The sequence below is a fragment of the Triturus cristatus genome, chromosome 12 (assembly GCF_964204655.1).
Source record: "Triturus cristatus chromosome 12, aTriCri1.1, whole genome shotgun sequence".
Taxonomy (NCBI): domain Eukaryota; kingdom Metazoa; phylum Chordata; class Amphibia; order Caudata; family Salamandridae; genus Triturus; species Triturus cristatus.
Genome location: NC_140595.1, coordinates 196,427,725 through 196,454,429, shown reverse-complemented (window position 1 = coordinate 196,454,429; position 26,705 = coordinate 196,427,725). Strand labels below are relative to the sequence as shown.

Here is a 26,705-nt window from a genome sequence, read left to right as displayed (position 1 = left end):
TCCCAGGACTTACAGCACTGTTTGTACCACCGTGAGTGGCACACAAACTGCTGACAGCAGGCCTGACATTGCAGACCGCAGGAGCAGTGCAAACTGCTCGAACTCGACTTTATCGTCATTATGTATGGCAAAGTCAATGCAGTATCTTTTATATATGCCAGTCACCCCTCCTAAATCCCAGTAAGCAGGGTGCATTATATCAAAGTTATGGACATGTAAACCCAAACTTATATGACACTATAGTGCACTTTACCATTAATGGACATTATAAGTGATAGAAAAGGACAAAGAAAGGCCCAAGTCGGCGACAACAGAACTTGCACCAAAGCAAAAGAAGGATGCTCTGTCCCTGTGGCAACACTCCTGGAACAGACACCACGATCCTCGCCCTAGGCTGTCAGTTCCCCCAGCCAGAGGGACCCCAGTGGAAGCCCGAAACACCCTCAGACTCACCTGGACTAATGGTTCTGGTCCCCTGGAAACTGCAGGTAAATCAACGCTCCGGATCCAAAGAATTGCTGGCCATCGGGCCTCTGAGGCACCGCCCAAATCCAGATGGTCTAGTGCATTGTGGGAACTGTAGTCCTGCCTTCCACGAAGTTACAGGCAGCTATCGTGTCCCCTGGGACCACCGGACGCCAAGAGTAAGTTTCTCCTCCACTTACCACTGCCAAGGCTTGTTGGTCGCCAGTCCGGCAACTGACCCCTGCTGCACCTAGAGGGAACTCTATCTGACGTTCATCCGACATCAGCAGTGGCCCTGGTTTTTGTATCTTTTTCCCCCGCAGCACCATTTCAGCGGTAAAAGCAACTCTCCTGCGGCTCCCATTCAGCACCAGAACCAGCCAGGACAACTCTGCACCTGGGCTTCAGGGGCCAGGTGAAATTGAACTGACTTTCTTGCCTTGGTCCTAGGACCCGCAACACCTTTACTCTGCAAGGGTTCCATGCAACTCGACCTGCAAGTGACCAATTGCCACTAGTGGTTTTCCCACTGACCGCAATGATAAAGTGTCACTGTATTATTTTGCACCGATTTTATATTGCTTCAAAATCTATAACTCCGGTTATATGTATGGTTCCCTTCGATTTGGTGTCTAAAATAAGATTTATTTTTTATAGATTGGTGTTAGATTTCTTTCAAGCTGTGTCAGTTACTTATCGTCCATGTTGCTACTCCAAATGCTTAACATATGTTCCATTAGTAAAGCCTGAGTGCTCTTTGCCACACTACCATAACTGAGCTAAGGATTTATTATTGTGAATCCAAGGACGATCTTTGGGGTTTGTGATAGTATTGCATAGTAAAGTCAAACCAGCATCGCCACACAATACTCCACCTTCCTTCAGGTGTCCACAGCCACCGGCTCTTAGGATTCCACATCTCCTCACAGACATTGGGTCTACAGCTTCCAGTGCTCCACTAACCCCTTATAAAGCCAGCGTGCTACTTTCCTTTAGTGGCTCCCACTATGTTTTGTATAGAAGCACCTCAGACCCAATAGCTTTCACTCCTTCAGTGTTTCACAGAGGGGAACTTAGATATTATGGTTCACATTTGGTTAAAACACTGTAGGCACAGACAAAGGTAAATGGTTTTACCATTTGGCACAATGAGTGAGAGGCAAAGGGTAAAGCAATTTAGTGGCAGACGATTTTAGGTGTACAGTGAGTGTGTGACCACACTGTGGCATAGACTCCGACTATTCAGTAGCTCACCATCAGGGTCCGCGTTCTTGTTCGCATTGGGCTCATTTACGCTGGACTCGTCAGCTGTGGACTCAGGCAGAAGAGCAGGCTGTCTCACTTCATCCGTCTCATCATCCTCAGGAGTGACTAGTTTCATCAGACTCTGGTTGCAAACATTGGCCACCTCTTTAATACCTGGTCAAAATGTGTTAAGGAATATTTGCTAATCATGTAATACACCAGGAAATTTTTAGAGCCATTGAGTTTGTTAGGCCCAGGATATAGACCTATTTATGGAGCTTCTACATTTACCTTTAGTCTGTATAAAAAATTCGAGAGTCACAAAAAACAGGCTGGAATATGGCCCGATCCACCTGAAAAATTATTTAGGTGTGCTATTTAACTGAAATCATTTCAGCAACATTTGGGCTACAGTTCATCTATGGCATATGTGATGTTGACTGAATATTTCACAGACATAGTCTACTCTAAAACATTTTCAGATTAGTGTTTTATATGTATTTTTTACTTAAACACCACAGTACTTAATAGCCTCTGCACTACAGCAGTACAAGCATGTTGGGTACACTTAAGTGTTAAGGCTGTGTAAAGTTACATTGACCTAGCTTGCGGTTTGTTAATGCATATAAAAATACACAGTATTTATATACTTATACACACACTATATAAATATTGTAGTTTACAGACTTATGATACAACACAATAAACGCAGAGTGAGAGGTCCCATTACAGTGGAATATATAAGCAATATTAATGTACACAGTCCAGTTCAGTGGAAATGAACACAAATTAGGGCAGAAAAGATCATAATATACATCTGGCACACTCCTTGGATTTCTTTATGAAATAAACTGGTTGTCTTCGAGCAAGGTTGAAAAGGAACCTGCTACATAAACTGGTGCCTTGTTAGTGCCAAGGGAGTGGCCTCACTGACAATAAGCATAGAATGGAAACTACTCTTTCTCTCCCAATAGAGGAGGGTGTTTCAACAAATTAACAGGGAGAGCTGAAACAGAGTCACGGGACTGGTTTGTCTCCAAGATCCCTTGCACAAGCTGAGCCATGAACTTTTGGGCATTTAAATTGTGCAACAAAGATCATATAAAACTATGTCTCTTCATAATTCCCAAAACTGTATTTCTTTAACATGCGGAAGTGTTTCACCTTTGTACATCAAATTACATTAGTGCATTGTGTGGCATGTATTAAAAGTGAGTTTTTAAACATGAACTTGGAAACATTCATGCCTCCTCACACGCTGAAGACCATACCATTAGTAAACTAAGAGATAAGTCAGTTGTTATGTGACCCTATACGTGGCCTAGATTCATATTATACACTTAGCCATATTATAGCTTATTAAGTCAAACAAGAGAGGTTTTTGTAGGGAGGAAAACCTAAACTAACACATTTCAAGGTGCTCTCCCATAGAATAATGAAGAGAAAAGAAGCATGGTGAAAAAGTATTTGCCTAGGATGACACAACTTGGTCAAATGGGGAAGCTGGGATAGATCCCACATTTTCTGGTTGCACAATATGCAATTCTGCCCCTAGATGGGTCCCTCCTTCTCTTCATCATGTTTTAAATCAAAGATGACCATTTGTCATTAATTCTTGGCACATCAGGTTGGAGCGTGAGGGGCAGGCAGGCTTCACGAGAAAGCTCACCTCATTTTGGGCTTGAGGGTTCAAAAGGACTTTGAGCTGAGGGAGAGTCTAGCATTGCCCACCTCTTTCTCCCAAGCCAAAGAGAAGAAAATAAGTTACTTACCACCTGTAACTCCAGCTATCCAGTATTGGTATCTTTCACAGATTCACATGACTAAATAATTTCCCGTTGTCGAGATGGGAGTCCCACGGTAACAATCAATCGGTATGCAAGTAATGCCATAGACTATAATGGCTCTGGGCCATGCTTTAAATAGCCTATGTCCTTTTTAAACAAGGACCACATGTTAAATGCAGCCAATCAGCTTCTCAGTCACATAAAGGGGATTTATCAGGTTAAGGACCAAGAGGCTGGAATCAATTAAACAGGACAGATAACAAATACCTCTTGGACCATGAATGCTGAAATCTATTTACAACCCCAGATTGTCTAATTAATTACATTTAATACATTTTAATTCTCAGTAACACATATTAGAGCCGTCAACGTGTATCTGTTTGCGGACACCAAAACTCACAGTGTAATTTTATCAATACCGTTTTTTTACTTTTGATTTCGTTTTCACAACGACAACACAGTTATACAACCTTGACAAGGGATTTTTGAACAGACCAGTGTGCAAACAAATCTATATACAGTGACAGAAAGACAAACCATATGTTACATTAAATTCAATCGTCTTGCTCCAAATCACTTGGTCAGTCCTACTATATTTACAAAGTATTGGGTCTCGTTAATTTCTGCGACCTTTATACAAAAAATTCTAGGTCTGAGTAAAGAGGTCAGGGAGAACCTGTCAAAAGCTTAACCATGTAAACTGTCTCAATCCAGCTTATCTCAGAGTCATTTCAGTGTTTGAAAAATTGTGAACAGGTAATCCCTTGGCCTCAGTGAGGGGGTGCCGATGCGTTTCGACCTTTGTGTAGGGACCAAGAGAATTTTCAGCAGGTCTTCCTCAAGGCTGGGAAATTCAGTGTAGGACTCTGTGGTGGGGAAAGGGGGGGGGGGGGGGGGGAGTTAGTTTAGCAGTGATTAGGGGATATTTGATATAACACCGTTGAATCACATGTATATAAGCCAATTTTAGGGGTTACCCATACTTAATGCGTGTCATCAGTTGGAGTGAACTGGTTTCCTGCTCTTTGGCGTGTGGCGCCTCTTTGAGTTCTTGAAACTTCTCTTCTGATTTGTTGTGAAAGTTTCTGAAAGACATTAAGGGGAGATGTTGTGGTGGGAGTAATTTGAGACGTTTGGGGGCATTTTGTCACTTGAACATATGGCCGTTAAGCTGTGCATGAAAGCTGGGCTCATGCAGAGTGAAAATTTGGGGGTGCCTATGGTCTTTTCCCAGGTGCATTTACCGACATTACTTGCAAGGCTAGGATGACCCCCGTTACGGTCTGGTGCTTAGCTGTAGGTTAGTTCATGCCGGGTTTTAGGGTCTAAGTCCGTTATACGTGCTGTTTGTGCTCGGGCATGTAGTTGCTCCATGGTCTATCAATGGATTGCTGGGTCCTTCGGTGCCACATATGGTGAATTACCTTTCAATTTTTGAGTCCTGTTTCAGTAGTTCCCTTTGTTCGCCTCCGCGTCTTCTTCGTCAGTTTTGCCGAAAGCGTTGTTGGATAGGCAGCCAGTTCCGGGTACAAATCCTAGACGCGGGCATACTCGGACGTCATCGCGTCTACGCGAGGGATCATGTCAGATGTATGGTTCTTTCTGCCTGACTTCCAGATTTGAAGGCACAACATCCTGTCAATCTTGTTATCGCTTCATGATTCGTAGTTATGGCAATGCCAACGCTGTGTTGGGTATGGATTGCGCCTGTTTTAATGGATTGTTTTTGCGATAATTTAAGATGGTTTGCTTCTACTTTTTGGAGGTACTGCGGTGTAGTGTAGTTCCTATATCCCCGATAGGCTCTGCACATTGGAATAATATACACCATAGTTTTGGCATAGGACTGAGGTCAGTATGTCTCTATCGAGTACATTAAACTTAATTACTTGTGTGTGCCAGCTAACTCAGAGGTCACTAGAAACTTCTTGAATAAACAAAAAGGGATTCGTTTCTGACAACCGCATAAACATGACAAATTTGTTTCCCTTAGAGTCGGAACAATCTCAGAACCATGGAAACAATAGATAACAGTTTCACTCAGTCAATCGTGCATGCTTCGTTTCTACAGAGTTGCATAGAAATAGAGAGACGGGTGTTTCAATAAAAAGGGTTTATTGAACAGTCTTATTTCTCGTGCAAGCGATATGAACTGCTACAATCTTAAAACAATATGTACAGAGTTAGCAGTAAGATAAAATAATACTGCAATAGCATGGTTTGTAGCTATGACATTTTAATTAAAATACATACATAAATAACACAGGCTAAAATGTGAATACTCATCTGATGCTTCTAAATTGTTCTAAATTGTTCTACCCCAGTGTACCTAACCTAAGTGTAGTACGAGGTAAGAAGTAGGTGCTGTTTTCTAAAATATAGCTAGCTATAGTTTTAGTTTTGCCAAGAGTTGCCAAAAGTTTCTCTAAGTTCAAGTCTGCTCCATACCTTAGAATGTGCGAGGTTGGAATCTCTTTCCGGGACTCGATATCTAACACCTCGCAAGGGGAGTCAGAAACACTGGAGCTGGATTCTCTGCGAGGAGGATGACAGCGTCTGGTCAGTGCATCAGGCTGGAACTCGATCTCCTTCCGAACTTGCCGTGGCGAACCGCAAGTAGGCAGTGGAACTGGACCGTACCGGAACCGTGGTTTGCCAGGGCAAGTGCAGGTATATTAATACCTTGAAGGTGTTTAGGAATGCATGTACTGACGTAAAAGTTGGGCATCGGAACGTCATGAATGAACCCCTAAGGAATAGATGTTCATGCATAATAAATGAGTTCTTGGAGAAATTAATATCCAAGCAAGGGAAATTCCTAAAGGCTTAAGAGTCTGGTTTCCAAGAACTCGTTGTGACGTGGATTGACGGATGTAGGTGGCCATGCCGGTATGTGGTTAGTATGGACGATGCCTAAATAAGGGCTGGATTTTCTATGCCTAAATAAGGGCAATATGAATTGTACCTATATGAGGGCATACATCGGGAAACCTATATACGGAATCTAAATCTACACACAACAGCGGGAGGGAACTGTGTGCAGTCACTTTTTGTGCACATGAAGATCTCGTTTTTCTTAAGGTTGGAAGGTTAAACTCGCACAACTATTGGGATGGTTGAATTAGTTAGCAGCCATGCGTGTTTTCCGTCGTCTCTTTCAGCCTATGTCAGTTGTTGCCATCGAGATAGCCGCATGTCTAGGTCTATAACCTTGATGTAAGTCATAATTGTGTACTGGTCGGAGAGTGAAGGCTTCTATTTCTTAGTGGGACAAGAAGGGAATTGTGTGTAAGATCACTTTTTCTAATTAAAAAAAAACTGTTGTCATGTTAATCTCATCACTGGATGTATTGGCTCACGGAACTTTGGAAATGGTTGAGTTTTTTTAGCAGCAATGCATGATTTCCGTCATTTTGTTCAGCCCGTAGTCGGTTGTCCCCAGCTTCAATATTAATTTTGCTCCAAAGCGGACCAACAGCCTATCTATATCTTTACCTTTGACATGTTTCAGGATTGTCCACTGTTTCTCATTCGGGCCATGATCCTTCTGAAGGTAATGTTAAACCATGGTGCATTCAGCACTTTGCATTTTATTCGGAATTTGTGCTGTGTGATCCGTTTCTTTACTTGTTGTGTTGTCTTACCAACATACGCTACGTTGCAGGGGCAAGTTGCAGGGGCACATGATATAACGTTTGTCGTGTTACAATTGGTAAACTCATTGTGGCGAATGCTTTTGTTCCCATAGTTAACAAGCAATGGCATAGCCAATAGGTCCCGCCTTTGGCACCTTATTAGTATTTAGTTATGCAGCACAATGTCCTTACTGCAGCAACATTAACTGCTGCATGGGTAAACACTTATAAGGTCCCAAAGGCGAGACCTATTGGCTATGCCAATGCTTGCTGTTTCTCTGTTTGAGAGTTTGTTAAAGATTTATGGGAATAGCTAATGTGACAAATGTATGTGGAGATCACGAGGGATGTTAGATGCACAGGGAGAAGGTAAAGAGGGCAACGGGTGCTAAGCATCATTAGTGACGCCTAAATATAGGCACGGGGACCATTGATGTAAACAACTCCTACAAAGGAAGCACACAGACTAGAGACCATGTAGATGAGAGCTGTCAAAATGGTGCATCATTTAAGCTATAGGGCTCGTCAGAAATAGGTTAGTGATTGTCTTAAAATAAAAATAAATCACAAAACACATTGCATGCTTGCGGAGGTGAATGTTAGACCTATTGGCTTTGCCAATGCTTGTTTTTTGGCACATCATGCAGCACAGCTGCTGCTTCTAAGTACAAACTAGAAACCGTTTGTAGCATTACTGGAAGACAGGCTGGAGTTACAGAGTCACAAATATGAACCTTACTTAGACCCAGGGCCGATATCCTCAACTCAATGTGTCTCTTCAGAAGGGTAATGTGCCTATGATACTTATCGGACTAAACCGCTGATGTTGATTTGACAACCTATGTTCCATATACTTACAATTAATGCAGCAATAAATGTAAACTGCGTGCAGCACACTGGCACAGAACTTATTGCTATAGTTCTCAACTAACTAGCTCCAGGACCACCAGCAATCTATATGTCTAATCTTTATATAAATGCTCAATTTATGAATAGTGCTTAATACTGTTTTTATTTGCTATTTAAGGGACTTCACCTCCAACCTTCAGAAGTTTCGAAGTACTATAAATAAAAGTTGCTGCTGTTACCCTACATAATGGTACACATTTTGCCTACCTTGGAAGGATGAAAGTCTGCATGCATACTTATGATTTGCAGATCACCACGTTTCAGCAGAAAGCTTTCAGCTCACTGAGTCATCTAGTCGGATATACTTTGTGTAACCTGGGTCAAATGCTCCCAGGTTTTGGTGACTGAAAGCACAGATGCACATGGCTATGACACGATCTGCCAAGGATCACATAATGTGAAACAATAGTGAATTTAGATTTAGTAATTAAGAAGGATATGTTTGTTTTTTGGCTTCATTTCAGACATCAGAAACACGGCCCCCGGGGATTTTTCATCGTGACTAATAATTTACGTAATCATTGCAAAGTCCATGAGTCCGTGGATGAGATTCAGAAGATCGTCACAGCCTGGCCTCTCTTGGCCTCTCCCCGGCCACAATACACGCAGAGCGTCGGATCTCTACGTCTCTTGCCAATGCAGCGGCTGCAGAGTCTCCCCTGGTGCAGTGCCCGTACAACCTGACCCCTAGCGTGAACCCGATGTAGCACTGGTAACTTCTACATTGATTTAGACCCTGTAACAAGTTGGTCTTAGCGCCAAACATGAGAGGCTCAGCTTTATGGGAATGTTTTAGTGGTTAAGGATTATCTTCAATTAAAGGCTGGGGCAGGAGAAGAATATTAGAAAGGCTGCACAAGACGCAGGCAAGTCATATTTAGATAAGAAATTGATTATATATCTAGAGGACAAGAAGGAAACACCAACAGAGCAAGGAGGAGAGAGGTTATAGTGTCGGGTGTGGATGCAAGTGAAAGAGGGACAGATAGCAAAGCGAGCGACCCAATATGTTATAAAGCGACCATGTGGAATCAAAGGAAACACATTTGACGGCCATCATTACGAGTAAATACTAGCAGGAAAGGATGTACAATAAATAATTCTGCTGCATAGTTTGAGCATTCCACTAGAAAAGTCACCAACAAAGCGAGATTGCGTCCCACAAATGTATCAGGGTGCCCGCAAGCGATGTGCTTAATGAGCCATGTCGAGAGAGGAAAGCCAGATGGCGCCTGTGCGCGTAACCGCACGCTTTAGGCCACACAAAAAGCGAGTGGTCGGATTTTTGAAGCCCACTTACTAAAAGTCTTGCCAGAGCAGCGCATGCGCTGGCTCAGGCAAGACCTAAAAAGGCTTCCTTCTACAGTGCTGGAACATAGATTGCAGTTCCTGCATTTGTGGTGTCCTGTTACTGGTGGGAGGGCCAGCATTGTCTGAAGCGTGGGTCGATGTCTTTTTATCGGTGTGTTTGCCCGTACCAGGTGGTCTCTAATGCTCTTGTTTTTCTTCAAAGCGAAGACTGGAAAATCTTTGAAAATTCCCATTCCTCTTACTGTGTTCCAGTTCTTTTTTATGATTTTCTTTATTTCATTTGTCATCGTTGAGAATGTTGTCATGCAAACCAGAGGTGTTTCTTTTGATCTTTCTTTGGAGGTTAAGATGAAAAGAGCCTTTTTAACTATGGGAATAAAAGCATTCACCACAATGAGTTTACTAACTGTAACACGAGAAACGTTATATATTGCATCATGTGCCCCTGCAACTTAGCGTATGTTGGTAAGACAACACAACAAGTAAAGAAACGGATCACACAGCACAAATCCCGAATAAAATGCAAAGTGCTGAATGCACCAATGGTTAAACATTACCTTCAGAAGGATCATGGCCCGAATGAGATACAGTGGACAATCCTGAAACATGTCAAAGGTAAAGATATCAATAGTCTGCTGGCTCGCTTTGAAGCAAAATTAATATTGAAGCTTGGGACAACCGACTACAGGCTGAACAAAATGATGGAAATCGTGCATTGCTGCTAAAAAAAACTCAACCATTTCCAAAGTTCCGTGAGCCAATACATCCAGTCATGAGATGAACATGACAACTGTTTTTTTTTTTGTTGCAAAAGTGATCTTAAACCCCAATTCCCTTCTTGTCCCACGAAGAAATAGAAGCCTTCACTTTCCGACCAGTGCACAATTATGACTTACATCAAGGTTATAGACATAGACATGCGGCTAGCTCGATGGGAACAACTGACATAGGCTGAAAGAGACAAGGGAAACCACGCATGGCTGCTAAACTAATTCAACCATCCCAATAGTTGTGCGAGTTCAACCTTCCAACCTTAAGAAAAACGAGATATTCACGTGCACAAAAAGTGACTGCACACAGTTCCCTCCCACAGTACCTCCAAAAAGTAGAAGCAAACCATCTTAAATTATATTGCGGCGCCTTCCTTGCACCAACTATGAAAATCTCAGCAAAAACAATCCATTAAAACAGGCGCAATCCATAATGACCCAACACAGCGTAGACGCTGTCATAACCACGAATCATGAAGCGATAAAAAGATCGACATGACAGGATGTCGTGCCTTGAAATCCGGAAGTCAGGCAGAAAGAACAAGACATCTGACATGCCCCCTCGCGTAGACGCGATGACGTCAGAGTATGCCGCATCTAGGATTTGTACCTGGAACTGGCCGCCTATCCAACAACGCTTTCAGCAAAACTGACGAAGAAGACGCGGAGGCAAACAAAAGGACCTACAGAAACCGGACTCGAAAATTGAAAGGTAATGCACCATATGTGGCACCGAAGGACCCAGCAATCCATTGACAGACTGTGGAGTAACTGCATGCCCGAGCACAAACAGCACGTATAACGGACTTAGACCCTAAAACCTGGCATGAACTAACCTACAACGAAGCACCAGACCGTAACGGGGGTCATCCTAGCCTTGCAAGTAATGTCGGTAAATGCACCTGGGAAAAGACCATAGGCACCCCCACATTTTAACTCTGCATGAGCCCAGCTTTCATGCGCAGCATAACGGCCATATGTTCAAGTGACAAAATGCCCCCAAACTGCTCAAACTGCTCCCACTACGACATCTGCCCTTAATGTCTTTCAGAAATTTTCACAACAAATCAGAAGAGAAGTTTCAAGAACTCAAAGAGGCGCCACACGCCAAAGAGCAGGAAACCAGTTCACTCCAACTGATGACACGCACTAAGTATGGGTAACCCCTAAAATTGGCTTATATACATGTGATTCAACTGTGTTATATCAAATATCCCCTGATCACTGCTAATCTAACTCCCCCCCCTTTCCCCACCACAGAGTCCTACATTGAATTTCCCAGCCCTGAGGAAGACCTTCTGAAAATCCTCTTGGTCCCTACACGAAGGTCGAAACGCGTCGGCACCCCCCTCACTGAGGCCAAGGGATTACCGGTTCGCAATTTTTCAAACACCGAAATGACTCTGAGATAAGCTGGATTGAGACAGCTTACATGGTTTAGATTTTGACAGGTTCTCCCTGACCTCTTTACTTCGGACCTAGAATTTTTTGTATAAAGTTCACAGAAATTAACGAGACCCAATACCTTGTAAATATAGTAGGATTGACCAAGTGGTTTGGAGCAAGACGATTGAATTTAATGTAACATATGGTTTGTCTTTCTGTCACTGTATATAGATTTGTTTGCACACTGGTTTGTTCAAAAATCTCTTGTCAAGATTGTATAACTGTGTTGTCGTTGTGAAAACGAAATCAAAAGTAAAAAAACGGTAATAATAAAATTACACTGTGAGTTTTGGTGTCCACAAACAGATACACGTTGACGGCTCTAATATGTGTTACTGAGAATTAAAATGTATTAAATGTACTTAATAAAACAATTTTACCCACAGATAAAAGACAATCTGGGGTTGTAAATAGATTTCAGCATTCATGGTCCAAGAGGTATTTGTTCTTTGGCCAATCAGCGTCTAGCACGCTCTAGAACTCTCCTTGCAGCAGCAGTTTTCCTTATACTTTCCCAGCACAAGTGAGGAGTATCTTATTACACAACATAGAAACAGCCTCTACGTTAAAGAGGGTGGGTGCATGTGAATCTATGAAAGACACGAGTACTAGATAACTGTAGTTACAGGTAAGTTACTTATTTTCTTATCCAGTATTGGGGTATCTTTCATAGATTCATATGCCTGAATCAGAATAGCAAGGAAGTGTTGTCCTCGGAAAGCTGATCTTCCTAAGAGCAGCAGAAATATTGCACATCTAGAGGGAACATAACCCTGCCAAACCACCCCCACCCCTCCCCCAGTCTGTGATAGTTTCAGGTCTCAGATCTTGACATCAAGACATTTGGTACTGGAAGTGTAAAAATTCAAAAAGTTGAATGTTACAACTGTAAGAATAGCAAGCAGTAACATCCAATAGTGTTTTTTCTGTTGTGGATGGTGGGAGACCTCTAAAGTATACCGAACCCCTCAAGTTTGAAGTAACACAATGAATACAATGAAAGAAGCCCCTCTGTGTTTTCTTTTTGTTTTTTTAAATAAATAAATAGGATAGAAGAGAACAAATGCACAGAACGCAATTGTAAGAGAAAACCAACTTATCTGCCATATACTCGCCTTTTCATGTACAGAGTAGCAAAAAGAGACAGAAAAACAGAATAACTTATAATACACCTTACACAGTCACACTTACCATAATTATGAACATGTAAGCACATGAGATTACCATGAGAACAAAAAGACTCTTTCTAAGAGCTAGAAAGAGGCCTACCTTAATGGAAGATGTGACGGAGCACCGCCTGGCCCACCGCCGCATCTGCATCTTGAGCGGACTCCAGGCAGTAGTGCTGCGTAAAGGTATAAGTGTTACTCCAGGTTGCAGCACGTTCAATTTTCTCCAGAGTTACTCCCGTGAAGAGGGCAGCTGACATGGCAACTGCTCTGGTGGAGTGAGCTTTTGATCTTTCCAAAGGTCTGCTAGCTTTGACGTGACAAAACTGTATCACTGCCTATATCCACCTTGCGATTGTGGGTTTCTTTATCACAGTTCCTTCTCTGCCTTGGCCATAGGCCACTAATAGTTGATCAGTCTTTCAAATGTCCTTTGTTCTCTGAAGATAGAACTTCAGGCAACATTCAACATCCAGCGTATGTAGTGGTTGTCCTGCAGGTGTAGATGGCTGCGGGAAAAAAGACCAGAGTATGACAGGCTCAATAAAGTGGAATAAAGATGGTACTTTAGGACTAAACATAGGATTATTCTTTAGAATCACAGCGTCTTCCTTGAACAGTAGAAAGGGCTTCTTGATGCTGAACGCTTGAATTTCACTCCCCCTTCTGGCTGGGGTAAGGGCCTGCAGAAGAGTGACTTTTCAAGTCGGACATTTCAACTCAGCCTTATGAATTGGTTCGAATGGTCGTTCCATGAGTTGTGCAAGGACCCCGTTGAGATTCCATTCCGGGGGAGGTGCTCGTAATTGACGAAAAGTGCATAAAAGCCCCTTTATAAATTGTTTGATCAGTCTTGAGGCACAAAGAGAAGGGGCGCAGGAAGCTTTTCTATAATGAGATGGAAGCTAGATGCACTTTAAGTGAGGCAAAAGCTCAACCAGATCTTGTCAAGGAGAGGAGGTACGGTAGAATCTGTTGTGAGGACGCTTGAAATGGATGCAGACCATTCCGTTGGCACCAAAAACATAATCTTTTCCATTTAGTTTGTATGTTTTGTTGGTACTTTCTGATCTAGATTTTGAGAGGATGTCTCTACATTCCTGCGAAATATTCATGTCTCTAAACTCTAAGAACTCAGGAGTCAGGCATGCAAGTGCAGAAACTCTGGATTCGGATGACACACTTGACCATTGTCCCTGGTCAGGAGAGAGGGGAACTGCTGCAGACATATGGGTCTGGTTTCTGAAAGATCAAGGCGTTCCGGGAACCAGTGTTGCCTGGGCACAATGAGTATCAGGCGGAAATTCTCCCGTTTCATATGGGTCGACACCCTGGGGATTAATAGGATGGGGGGGAAAGGCATAGGCATACAACCCTGACCATGGCATCAAAAAGGCATTGACCTGAGACCCCGGGAGTGGGAACCTGCAGGCATACGACTGGCATTTGGCGTTGATGTCTGTAGCAAACAGGTCCAGCATTGGTTTTCCCCCATAGTGTAAATACTCTGTACAGTTGGTCTTGTCAGAGTTCCCACTCGTGGCAATTGTCTGGAGCTCTGCTGAGAGCATCCGCTAGCGTGCTGCTCAAGCCTGGAACGTGCAAGGCCATGATAAATATTCCATGACCTGTTGTCCAGTTCCATAGCTCCTGTGCTGCCTGTGAGAGCGGGAGAGGCTTGGTTGTTCCTCGTTTGTTTATGTAGACCATACTGGTTGTATAGTACGAAAGTTCCAGTACAGAGGCATCTGCTATCCTTGGTAGAAGGCTTGCTTGTAAAGAGAGGAATATAGCCTTCAACTCCTAGCTGTTGATATGGCTTAGCTCTTGGGAATTGGACAATTTGCCTTGAATTTAAAGATCCTGCAGGTGACCTCCCCAGCCTTGACTAGAGGCACCCATTGTCAGGATGTAGTCCTGTATCTGTTGCAGGAAAGTGAGCCCTTTCGAAAGGTTTGGGGTATGGTACCACCATTGCATTGCCGTTTTCATGGCTGGGGTAATCCGAATGATGTCTTAGAAGGATTCCGATGTTTGCAGCCATTGTTTTTGAAGTTCCTCCAGGAGAAGTCTTATCTTGAGTCTGGCCAAGGGCACTAGGTCTACTGCTGATGAGCACATTCGTGGGAGCAATTTATATCTCCTCACTGAAACGGACTTTCTTTTTTAAATGTACAAAGCCAATTGTCGCAGACGGATCTGGCGATCTTCTGATAAAAATACTTTGCATTGGAGTGTGTCCAATCTGGCTCCCAGAAATGGTGTTATCTGACCGGGAATTAATGAAGGCTTTGCGATGTTCACTGTCGACCCCAGCTTGCTGAACAGTTGAAGACAAGCGTCCATAGTTCTGTTTGCTTGATTTGCTGTTGGTGCCTTCAGCAGCCAGTCATCCAAGTAGGGGAATACTTGGTGACCTTGAGAACGGCGGACAGCAGCAACTGGGGCCACTTTGTGCATATTCTGGGTGCAACTTTGAGGTTGAAGGGCAGACTATGAGGAATTTTCTATGCTTCCGATGGATGGGGATGTGGAAGTATGCGTCTTCCAAATCGAGGGACGTCATGAAGTCTCCTTTGTGATGAGACGGCGTAGGATTTCGTTCAGAGTTACCGTCCTGAATGTTTGTTTTCTCAGGAACTTGTTTAGCTTTCCGAGATCCAATATCGGTCTCCATTCCCCTGTCTTCTTCATAATTAAGAAAAAACGGGAATAGAAACCCTGACCCTTTTGCAGAGTTGGAACTTCCTCGATCGCTCCATTTGAGAGCATCATTCTTGCCTCTTTGTGCAATAAGTTAAGACGAGGGGGAGGAGCTCCCTTGGGTGGAGAAGTTGGAGGTCTCTCTACAAACTCCAGAGTATGACCGAAGGCAATCAGGACCAGTACCCACTGGTCCGTTGTTCTATTCTCCCACTGCTGAAAGAAACTGGAGATCTTTGCACTCACAGGAGGGGATAGGGACGACGAAGCTGGTACCCTGCTCAGATCATTGTATTCTCCCATTATCTCTGCCTTGGTCCGATGCTCTTTTGCGGACCCCTGACGAGAGAAACCAGCCGTAGAAGATTGACGGTACGTGGCAGGTTAATCGGTTTGCCTGTATTGCGGCTGATAGGGTTGGTATTGTTGTGCTCTCTGATAATAGCCTGTGTAGGTGGCGAAACCTCGTTCTTTTGCTCCTCTGAAAAGGTGTTTTTCTGTACTGGAGGGAGCCTAAAGATTTTGCTGTATTGGTGTAAGTCTTAATGGATAATAGCGCCTCATCGATATGTTTACCAAACAAAGCGTCCCATCAAACGTCATGTTCAGGATTTTTGTCTGTACTACAGGTCAAAAAGTAGTGGCTTTCAACCATCCTTGGTTCCTCAACACCACCGCTCTTGCAAGCTGGTGAAACCCTGTGTTGGCTAAGTACATAGCAGAATCGATAGTCTTAGAACTGCTCGCTCTCCCTCTCCCTCCAAAAGGATTTTTCTAGCCTCCTGCTTCTTGTCTTCAGGGATGAGGTCTAGCAAGGAGGCCATGAGTTGAGATTGGAGTGGCTGGGTACTTTGATCTCCTTTGCGCTGCCTGGGAAATAATGGAATCCGGCCTCAGGTGGCCCGTCAGGCAAGAAGCGGAATCTTCTGGGGCCCTGTATTTTCTGTCTATGCGAGAGAGCACATGTGGTATTGTGGCTGGAGTTTTCATTATTTTCACTTCCTCTTACCAAATATGGTCAATATTTGGGATTGTCCGAATGGATTTCCTAGCCTCCTCCTTGAAATCATACAGGAAGCAGTCTGTATGTTTCACAGCCATGGAAAGATGGAATCTGGTGGACGCCTGCTCCTTTAAATTGTGGGAACCCCCGTGTCCTCTGGAGGCGATTTCGCTGGATAGTGTGACGGAGGAGAGAGAGTGAGAATAATGCAATCTTCCCTGGGATCTGCAGGTGTAGGATCTGGGATCTCGCCCTCATCTCTCTCCTCATCAGAGGAGGAAGGGTTGGCCGGATCAGGCTTCTGTATAGGAGGGCGTGGTACTGTTGGTGTCACTGGTAAAGGCGGCTGAACAGTTGGATATTTTGGGGTGGAAACCTCTGTTTTTAGTCAGCCAGCTGTCGGACTGTGCCCCTTCCCGCTGTTGCCTCACCTCGCGACACTCTTGACCCTTCCGCTCTCTCTCCGTTGCAGCCCCCGGACGGCCGCGAGCACCTCGGGATGTATGAGGAGGTATCCGATGACTGGCCCTTTAATCCCGGCCCAACCTCCAGGGAGGCGGAGTTTCCCTTCCCTGAGCCAGACAAGAGGAGTCCGCTCCAGGAAATGGGCGGAACCAGGAAGACGGAAGTAGAGGACTGGAGCCCGTATACGAGAACGCCGAAGAACCAGAGAGGAGCCGCCCAAGACGCCGAACCCACGAGGAGAGAGCCGGGAGGCCATCCGGAGGACGCCACGCCCAGCCACGGCCCTGGAGGGTCGTGGCTTGAACAGGAACGAGGGACCCCAGCCCGACAGCGTCCAGAAAAGGAGAAGGATCCTTGTTCTAGAGAGAATGACGCCGGACTGAAATATACAGTGTTTTTTTTGTTTTGTTGTGAAAACCCTTAATAAATACGGGGATCTCCCCCCTCCACAAAGCGCCTTGTGGTCCGCCTACCTCTTTAGAATCCCTACAGTTGGCGAGCCAGATAGGAGACGCACTCCATTGCGGAAAAGAATGGAGGCCTTAATCCAGCACTTGACAGAAGGGCAAAAGAAACTAGAGTGGGCTGTGGAAAGACAGATTAACATTGCCCAAGCCGACAGGGACCTGTTCAAGGACTTGATCAAAGGACAGATTGATGCCCTTATGCGTGTAGGGGAGGGGGTAGTGCAGGTAGGCGGAAACACCAAGGGGAGCAAGGTCCTCTCCTTCGCACCAACAGTCTCCCTTCAGAAATACGTTCCCGGGGAGGATTCCTTTGCCTTCCTTTTGAATTTCGAGCGGGCTGCTAGGGCTTCAGGTTGGCCTGTAGCGAAATGGCCCTTCTTTTTGGCTCCCTTGCTGTCTGGCAAGGTACAGGCAGGCTACCAAGTTGCCAACGCGGGAGGTGTCACACCCTACGAAGAGGTGAAGGCCGTTATTCTTGATCACCTGGGTATGGACGCAGAAACCTACCGGATGAGGTTCCGGAAAGAGCGGGGTGCGCCGGGGGACAACCCCAAAACTCTGTATTTCAAACTGAAGATGGCGGCAGATAAATGGTTAAAACCTAACGAGCGCAGCAAGGAAGAAATTATGAACTCTATCTATCTAGAACAGTTCGTAGAGGCATTACCCTATCCCACGCAGAGGTGGTTGAAGCAACATTCCAATCTGACGCCGGAGCAGGCTGTGGACATGGCTGCCTTGTATTCCCGGGCACAACCCCGGGTTCCCCAAGCGGAAACAGAAAAAACGTCCTGATCTCATTCCCTCCCTCGGAAGCCTCTGCGACCCATTAGGGATGTAGAAAAAATGTGGCCACCTCGAGGGGACGCCCCTCCCAACCGTGGGCCACAGTGCTTTGACTGTGGGGGTTGGGGCCACATTGCCCGGGCATGTCCAAAGAAACACATAGATGAACCCATGGATGTCAGCTGCATACCCCGAGGCCTCTTCTACACGGAAGAAGTAGGCTCCTGTTTCTATGTGAGTGTCAAGGTAAACGGGGTTCCCATAGAGGCCCTTTTGAATTAGGGTTGTAGACAATCCGTAATCCACTCCAGTCTGGTGAGAAAGGAACTATTCACTCCGGGGGGGGAAGGCACATATCCGGTGTGTTCACGGGAATGTAAAGGAATACCCTATAGCTACCATACCCTCAACATGTCCCAAAATTTCCCCCACCAGAATCACAGTGGGGGTCCTACCCACCCTCACCGAACGGCTGATCCTAGGCACCGATAACCCAGGGTTCATGTCCCTTATACAGGAGCAAACGGAGGCAGCACTTCCCATTCCAAACAGAACAGGGGGTCAGAAGGCACTGCTTACCCAAGAACCCAGGCACCATGATAGGAATTTCCAATGGGCCCAGACCAGTGATCCCTCACTCGCTACCGCATGGCAACAAGCCCGAACCACAGCCGAGAACGCCACACCATCCTTCCCTATGTTCAAGATAACGAAGGGGTTGTTATATAGGATTGCCAAGGAAGGCGAGACACCTCAACTGCTTGTTCCCCAGGCCTTTAGAGACCAGGTCATGTTTTACGTCCATTCCCATCTGTTAGCAGGGCATTTAGGTCCAGACAAGGTGATTCACAACCTCCTCCGGTGTTTTTACTGGCCGGGCATATCTGCCCATATAAAGAAATTTTGCCAGGAGTGCCCCATATGTCAAACCAAGAACCCCTACCGACCCAGGGCCGTCCCCCTACAGCCTCTACCAATAATAGACAAACCCTTTGAACGTATAGGCATGGACCTTATAGGACCGCTACCTAAGACCACAAAAGGATACCAATATGTGTTGGTATTAGTGGACTACTGTACCCGTTTCCCGGAGGCTTTCCCGCTCCGAGCACCCACCACCGCAGCCATCTCCGACAGACTCCTGGAGTATTTCTCTCGTGTGGGGTTTCCCCGTGAAATTTTAACAGACCAGGGAACCCCCTTCGTCTCTAGACTAATGAAACAAGTCTGTACACTCTTGAATATCAAGCAGATAAAAACCCCAGCCTATCATCCCCAAACCGACGGGTTAGTGGAGCGATATAACGGGCCCTAAAGCTAACCCTTAAGAAGATGTTGGCACTGGAAGGCAGGCAGTGGGATCACCTCCTCCCGCTTGCCCTGTTTGTCATACGAGGACAGGTCCAGGGGAGTCTGGGCTGCTCTTCATTTGAAATGTTGTATGGACGGCAACCCCGGACCTTGTTAGAGATGACCAGGGAAGCATGGGAGGAAGAACCCAATGAGGCACTTGACCTACTTGAGTATACCAGACATTTAAAATCCCGTCTGGGCAAATTGCGAGACCTAGCCCACGACAATCTTGAAAAAACCAAGAGAAACAGAGGGCCCAGTATGACAAAGGAAAGAAATGGCGTTCTCTTCAGGTGGGTGAATGGGCCCTGGTTTGGTTGCCCAGCTCCCTGGCCACAGTAAAGAACAAATGGAAAGGGCCCTACAAGGTAATAGAGGTCTTCGGAAAAACCACCTATAGGTTAGCCATCGGGCCTAACCGCACCCAAACATACCACATCAATCTCCTAAAGAAATGGCTAGGACCCCTTCCTTCCACACACAATAACCATCTTGTCCAGGTCTCTGGTTCCATAGGGAGCACCTTGGAACAACTAGTTGTGAATGAACTCCTGAGCCCCTGTCAACAAGAGTCCTTATTAAACGTCTTAACGCCATATAAACACCTGTTTTCCGATCAGCCTGGAAAAACCACCCTCGTCGAACACAGCATACACACTATACCAGGTAAAGTGGTCCGTCTACGGCCTTACAGAATACCCGCCAACCGTAGGGCAGCGGTATCCCAATAGATCCAGAGCATGTTACGCATGGGAGTTCTTGAACCCTCCCATAGAGACTGGTCTTCCCCTATCGTTCTTGTTCCTAAGCCCGACGGCAGCATCCGATTTTGCATCGACTTTAGACGCGTGAACGCCATCTCCACTCTCGATGCATATCCCCTGCCTCGGGTCGACGAACTTATAGAACTCCTAGGTGACGCCCAGTACATAACTACTCTGGACCTCACAAAAGGGTACTGGCAGGTGCCTTTGTGCAAGTCGGACCAGAAGAAAACAGCCTTCATAACACCAGATGGCCTCTTCCAATTCACTGTCTTACCCTTCGGGTTACACGGTGCCCCAGCTACCTTCCAACAGCTCATGAACCACGTCCTACAACCCCATCAGTGATACTCATCGGCTTATCTAGATGATATTGTTATATACAGCACACACTGGGAGCAACACCTAGAACATATCCAGCTGATATTGGGAGCCCTGGGGCAGGCAGGTCTACATGTTAATGCAAAAAAATCAAGAGTCGGGTTCCACAAGGTCAAATACCTAGGGTACCTCCTAGGTAATGGTTGCATAGAAAAGATGAGGGCCATCATGGAAGCCCCCCTTCCCACCACAAAGAAGGGTGTACAAGCCTTTTTAGGTCTCCTGGCCTACTATCTGCGCTTTATACCACATTACTCCACCCTTTCTGCTCCATTTACGGATCCGCTTGAAAAAATGAGACGAAAACCCACGATATGCTTTCTCCTTCCCCTGCTGTTCAACGCGCCTTCCACGATCTAAAGACCGCCATCATACGGGGTCCTGTACTTCTTTCTCCTGACTTCTCTCGGCCCTTCATCCTACAGACAGACGCTTCTGAGGTAGGGATTGGAGCTGTTCTCTCCCAGGAAACGAAGGAAAGGTTGGAACGCCCGATCTCGTTTATCAGCCGTAAACTGTTTCCTAGAGAAACCCATTATCCTGCCTTCGAAAAGGAGTGCCTGGCCATCAAGTGGGCTGTAGAGAAACTCCGCTACTACCTGGAGGGTGGCAGGTTCACCCTATTTACGGATCATGCGCCTCTAGTGTGGTTAGCTCGGAATAAGGGAAACAACCCTAGGGTGATGCAGTGGTTCCTCTCCTTGCAGCCCTTTGCGTTTGAGGTTCGGCACAGGAAGGGGATCATGAACTCTAATGCTGATTTCCTGTACCGGTTCCCTGTCCTCCCCGAACGGGACGACTCTGGGGGAGGGGTGTGTCGGACTGTGCCCCGTCCCGCTGTTGCCTCACCTCGCGACATTCTTGACCCTTCCGCTCTCTCTCCATTGCAGCCCCCTGACGACCGCGAACACCTCGGGATGTATGAGGAGGTATCCGATGACTGGCCCTTTAATCCCGGCCCAACCTCCAGGGAAGCGGAGTTTCCCTTCCCTGAGCCAGACAAGAGGAGTCTGCTCCAGGAAATGGGCGGAACCAGGAAGACGGAAGTAGAGGACTGGAGCCCATATAAGAGAACGCCGAAGAACCAGAGAGGAGCCGCCCAAGACGCCGAACCCACGAGGAGAAAGCCGGGAGGCCATCCGGAGGACGCCGTGCCCAGCCACGGCCCCGGAGGGTCGTGGCTTGAACAGGAACGAGGGACCCCAGCTCGACAGCGTCCAGAAAAGGAGAAGGATCCTTGTTCGAGAGAGAACGACGCCGGACTGAAATATACAGTGTTTTTTTGTTTTGTCGTGAAAACCCTTAATAAATACGGGGATCTCCCCCCTCCACAAAGCGCCTTGTGGTCTGCCTACCTCTTTAGAATCCCTACACCAGCATAGCCTGAAGATCATGAATTAAAGAGGGTGGTAGATGTGCCATCTTTCTAGGGCACCATTCGGGAGGATATCCATAATGTTGGTAATGGTGCGATGGTGCCAGGCATGGCTGATAGTTTTGCTGCTCATCTAATCCTGTTTCTCTTCTTGGCACTTTACATGCAATTCAGATGCAACTCCATATAATCCACCCCTATCCTCTTCATCCGACACCTGTAGGTCCAAAAGGTGCAAGGGAGGCAACGGAGAGACCTTGCTAAACCTCAACAGTACCAAGGAAGTTGCTAATAAGAGAGGGGTAGCTTGAGATCAGATTGAGCTCTCTCTGATAAGGGAGAAGGTGCATTGGATTCCCTCAAATGCCTGCAGTTACTCCAATTAGAATCTGTATATGGAATGTTAATGGCCTCAGGGTAGTGGGTAGACGAAGAAGGATTTTCCAATATCTAAGTCAATCTAATTTTGATATTATTATACTACAGGAAACTCTCCTCATAATTGATGAATGGGAGGCGGCTGTTTCTAAGCAGAAATAGATTGATAGTTCTCTCCATACCACACAAACCGGCTGTACTAAAGGTGTGGCCATTATCTTTAAGAAAACGGCCAAAGTAATCTTGGGCCCCACTAAGATAGGTAACAAGGGGCGATGGGTTATGGCTGATATTAAGATACAAAATGACTGGGTGGTCCAGGTGGGATACTACGGTCCAAACATAGATGATGATTCAGAACTATATACAATCATTTACTGGAATCCAATCTGCCGATCATTATGGGTGGCGATTTTAATATCTTATTGAACCCCTCTCTTGATAGGTCAAAAGGGGGGAGAACAGTACTTACTAAAATCGGTTCCCTGATTAGAGTCCTGATGGACGATCTAAGTCTCATAAATATCTGGAGAATAAAGAACAGGGCGGTAACTGGGCCTCTGAGCTATACTTCCATAATAAAAACACGGTCATCGTTCTAGAATTGATTACTTTCTGACAGATTCTAGGCTGACAAATAAATTCAGCTCTGTAACACATATCCCAGAGCACCTATCAGATCATTCAGCGGTGTTAATGGACTTACAATTTACAAGACTCCCTGTAATAGGAAGGTGGACGTTTGATAGAGTCATTCTCCAAGATTCCTTAGTAGTCGAACAACTAAAGAATGAGACATTGTCCTTTTTTGAAGTAAATGATCTTTCAGCTCCCATAGTGGTAATATGGGATGCCTATAAGGCATTTATCAGAGGCAGAGTTATCAGTCGTTCAGCTAAAATCCATAAGGAATCTAAAGAAATGCTTAAGTTATTAGAAGTAGATATTGTTAGAGCACTATATAATCAAGCGGACAACCAAAATAATGCAGAGCAGAGGGAGGAAAACTCTGAGGTGTTAGCCAAGCGGCAAGAGATGATGGACTATCTAGATAATATTACCAGAAGAAGATGGGAAGTTAGTAAACTAGCTAACTATGAATACGGAGAAGGGTGTGGGAAACTCCTTGCTTTGAAATCTCGTGTTAATCAATCCAGAAATTTAATCAAGGAGATTCTCAACACAGAAACAGGGGAGTTGATATCAGACAGGGCTTATATGGAAAAAGCATTTGAATCCTAGTTCCAAGCACTGTATACTGAAGACCTAGTGGTCTCAGATTCCCAAATAAAAAACTATTTGGATAAAATAACCTTACAGTCTCTATCTGGCGACCAGGCCCAGCAGATGAATGAAAAGTTTTCACTAGAAGAAATAAAAGCCACAATAAAACATCTAAAAAGAGGCAGTGTTGCAGGCTTAGATGCCATTCCTAATGAGTTTTATATTGGCCTTAACGAGACACTTGCTCCTGTCCTGGAGAAATTATTTGATAGTATTTTCTCCAATAACACTCCAATCCCCACTTCTTGGAATGAGGCAGCGATTACTCTGATCTTGAAGCCCAATCCGGATTTTAAAAAAATGTGAATCCTATAGACCCATCTCCCTGTTCACGCAAATTTTAGCAGGGAGATTGAATAATATGATGAGTTACCTGTTCCATCCGGACCAGAAGGGGTTCATTAAAGGACACAAGCTTCATGATTTAACTCATGAGCTGATTGGAGCAATCGACATCGCCTCAGCTAATAAGCTGCAGCTCACTATCTTTGCGTTTGATGCGGCCAAGGCCTTTGATCGGGTGAGCTAGTCCTGTTTACATCATATAGCTCACTCGTTTGGCCTAGGAGAAACATTTTTGAGGGTCATTAGAAACATCTAAAAAACTCCCACAGCAAGGATAATAGTTAACGGAAATTTAACCAACTTAGTTAGGCTGGAGTGGGGAACCAGGAAGGGCTGCCCCTTTCCCCCCTCCTCTTTGATCTCTACATAGAATAACTGGCATGTAACATCAGGGCCAGTGAACACTTTGCTCCATTCAGATATAGGGGATGGGTAAAAAAGCTGGCCCTATATGCCGATGATTTTCTCAAGGGAATCTTCAGCAATTCTGGCAAGGTTGGAGCAACTTCTGATTGATTTTGGGAAGATATCTGCCTATCTAATTAACTCACAAAAAACTGAAATTATGTCGTGGAATTTGCAAACCAGTTCCCCCTTAGCTCAGCAGCAAATAAGATACCTAGGCATTCAAATTACTTAGGACATTGATAAATTAGCCCAGGTTAATTTGGAGGTAAAAAGAAATGAAATCAGATCCCTATTAAGATTATGGAGCAACCTCCCATTGTCAATTCTTGGCCGTTCCAATCTCGTCAAAATGTCTGCTCTTCCCAAAGTCACCTTTACCTTTGATACAATTCCTCTATTATTCAGCCCTGAATCCTTGAAATATTTACAGAGTGATACAATGGTTTTCTTTGGTCTAACAAAGGGGTCAGGATCACATGGAAGAAATTAAGATGTACTGAACTGGATGGGGGTATAGCCAGTTCTGACCTTTGCTTTTATAGTTGGGCATTCCATTTTAAGAATGTGAGATCTCTCTTATTTGACTCCTCTTCCTCCCTTTCTTTTAGCTATGTCAATAAGGGTTCCTCTGGGAGGGGATGGGTTTCTTTTCAAATTTGGACATCTTAAGTATTTAAAAAAAGTTAAACTGAAGGTTTTAAGATCTGCCTGTGAATTATGGTTCCAGTTGAGGAAGTTTTTCAAAATTCCGTACTATTACTCAAGTGCTCCTATCTGGAATTCTCCAGGTACCCCTGAGTGCATTATGGACAGCTTATCAGTCCCACTATTGGAAAATGGCATACAAAAATGGGGCCAATTACTGCAAGATAATAAATTACTTCCATGGGATACTCTTAGCATTCTAACTAACCAAAGACTGTCCAGATTTAAATTCTATCAACTGTCTGGTTGGGCTGTTAACCAGGGCAAGGATGGAGTCGCGAATGAAGAACTGGAGGATAAGTTATTAGCCCCCTCCATCAATGTAAAGAAGTATATAAGTGGTACTAACTCTTAGTTAAAGCGGATCCCCCGTTAAGGCCTCTGGAGGAGCCCTTGGGAAGAGACCTGCCTTCCAGCGATGTCACATCTTACTGGCAAGTATCTATGCGCACGTTATGGAGAGTTGTAAAGGCTGCCCTATTGAGGAGAAACCATCTCTTTACACTCCATAGAGCCTACTGGACCCCGAAGAGGCTTACCAAGATGAGAGGAGGAGTGAAGGCCTGCTCGAAGTGTGCTCTGGGGAGTGCGGATGATGTGCACATGTTCATGCAGTGTCCCCAAATCCAGGGCTTCTGACGCCAAATGGGTAAGACAATCTCAGAAGTAATTGGCCAAGAAATTAAGGTAAGCTAGGTTTTAGTTATTTTTGGAATCTTGCTCGAAGATGGTATTAATAATAAACTATGAAATTTCCAAGCTTCACTTTTATTTGTTTTAATTCTCTTGGCAAGAAGGGAATTTGTCTAAAATGGGTATCCCCCAACCCTCCATGGTTTCTAAATTGGGTTACCTCAGTCCATAAATTGGACAGGGGATGTTTGTCAAAGAAAATAACTTGATTCTGGGGGCTATGGGAGGAGTGGGTTAACAATCTGGGTATTTTAACGTCCTAGAAAAATAAAGTCCAATGATTATTAAATAAGTGAGTTCATGGGATGACGGCTTATTCAGAGACCGAGGGTTCATTTCTTCCTTGCCGATTCCCAAGAGTCCTGAGGTCGGCGACTCCAGGAATCCTTGAGGTGGAAAGAGATATACAGGGCAGCATGTCCCCTCTACTGGGTCCAGGAGAGTGCCATGGTACTGCTTTAAGACCACTCACTTCCTTCCTTTCTTGAATGAGGACAACATTACACAAAAATAAAAAAAATAAAAATTAAATGTCGACAGCTCCGGATGTAAAAATGTCTTCGACTCCTTTATCATCGTCGACGGTAACAATCACCGATGATGGAATAACAAGTCATCTAGGGTGCTATTGTAGCCAGCGTTGCCGTCGACTGTAGCATAGTCGATGGTGTTTTCAACGACGACAGGTGGGTCGTCGATGGTATGGTTGTCGACGGAGTTTTCATCGGCGGTATAGGCGTTGATGGGATAGACGTTGATGATGATGGCGTCAGCGAGATCCTTGCCCACAGTATGGGGCCGGAGATGGACACTGTCATCGGTGTCCCTGCCATCGACGGAGCCTACGATGTTACAGTA

At 45.1% G+C, this 26,705-nt stretch overlaps 1 protein-coding gene across 4 annotated transcripts in view; it reads right to left on the bottom strand.

Moving 5' to 3' along the window:
- VAC14 (VAC14 component of PIKFYVE complex) overlaps positions 1 to 26,705 on the bottom strand; it is a 1,500,963-nt gene that overhangs the window by 1,121,031 nt on the left and 353,227 nt on the right. For all 4 annotated transcript variants that reach the window (XM_085639779.1, XM_085639781.1, XM_085639778.1 and 1 more), the window contains exon 10: positions 1,720 to 1,884. In XM_085639779.1, the coding sequence (XP_085495905.1) occupies positions 1,720 to 1,884 (165 nt within the window). The remainder of the gene's footprint in view (positions 1 to 1,719; positions 1,885 to 26,705) is intronic.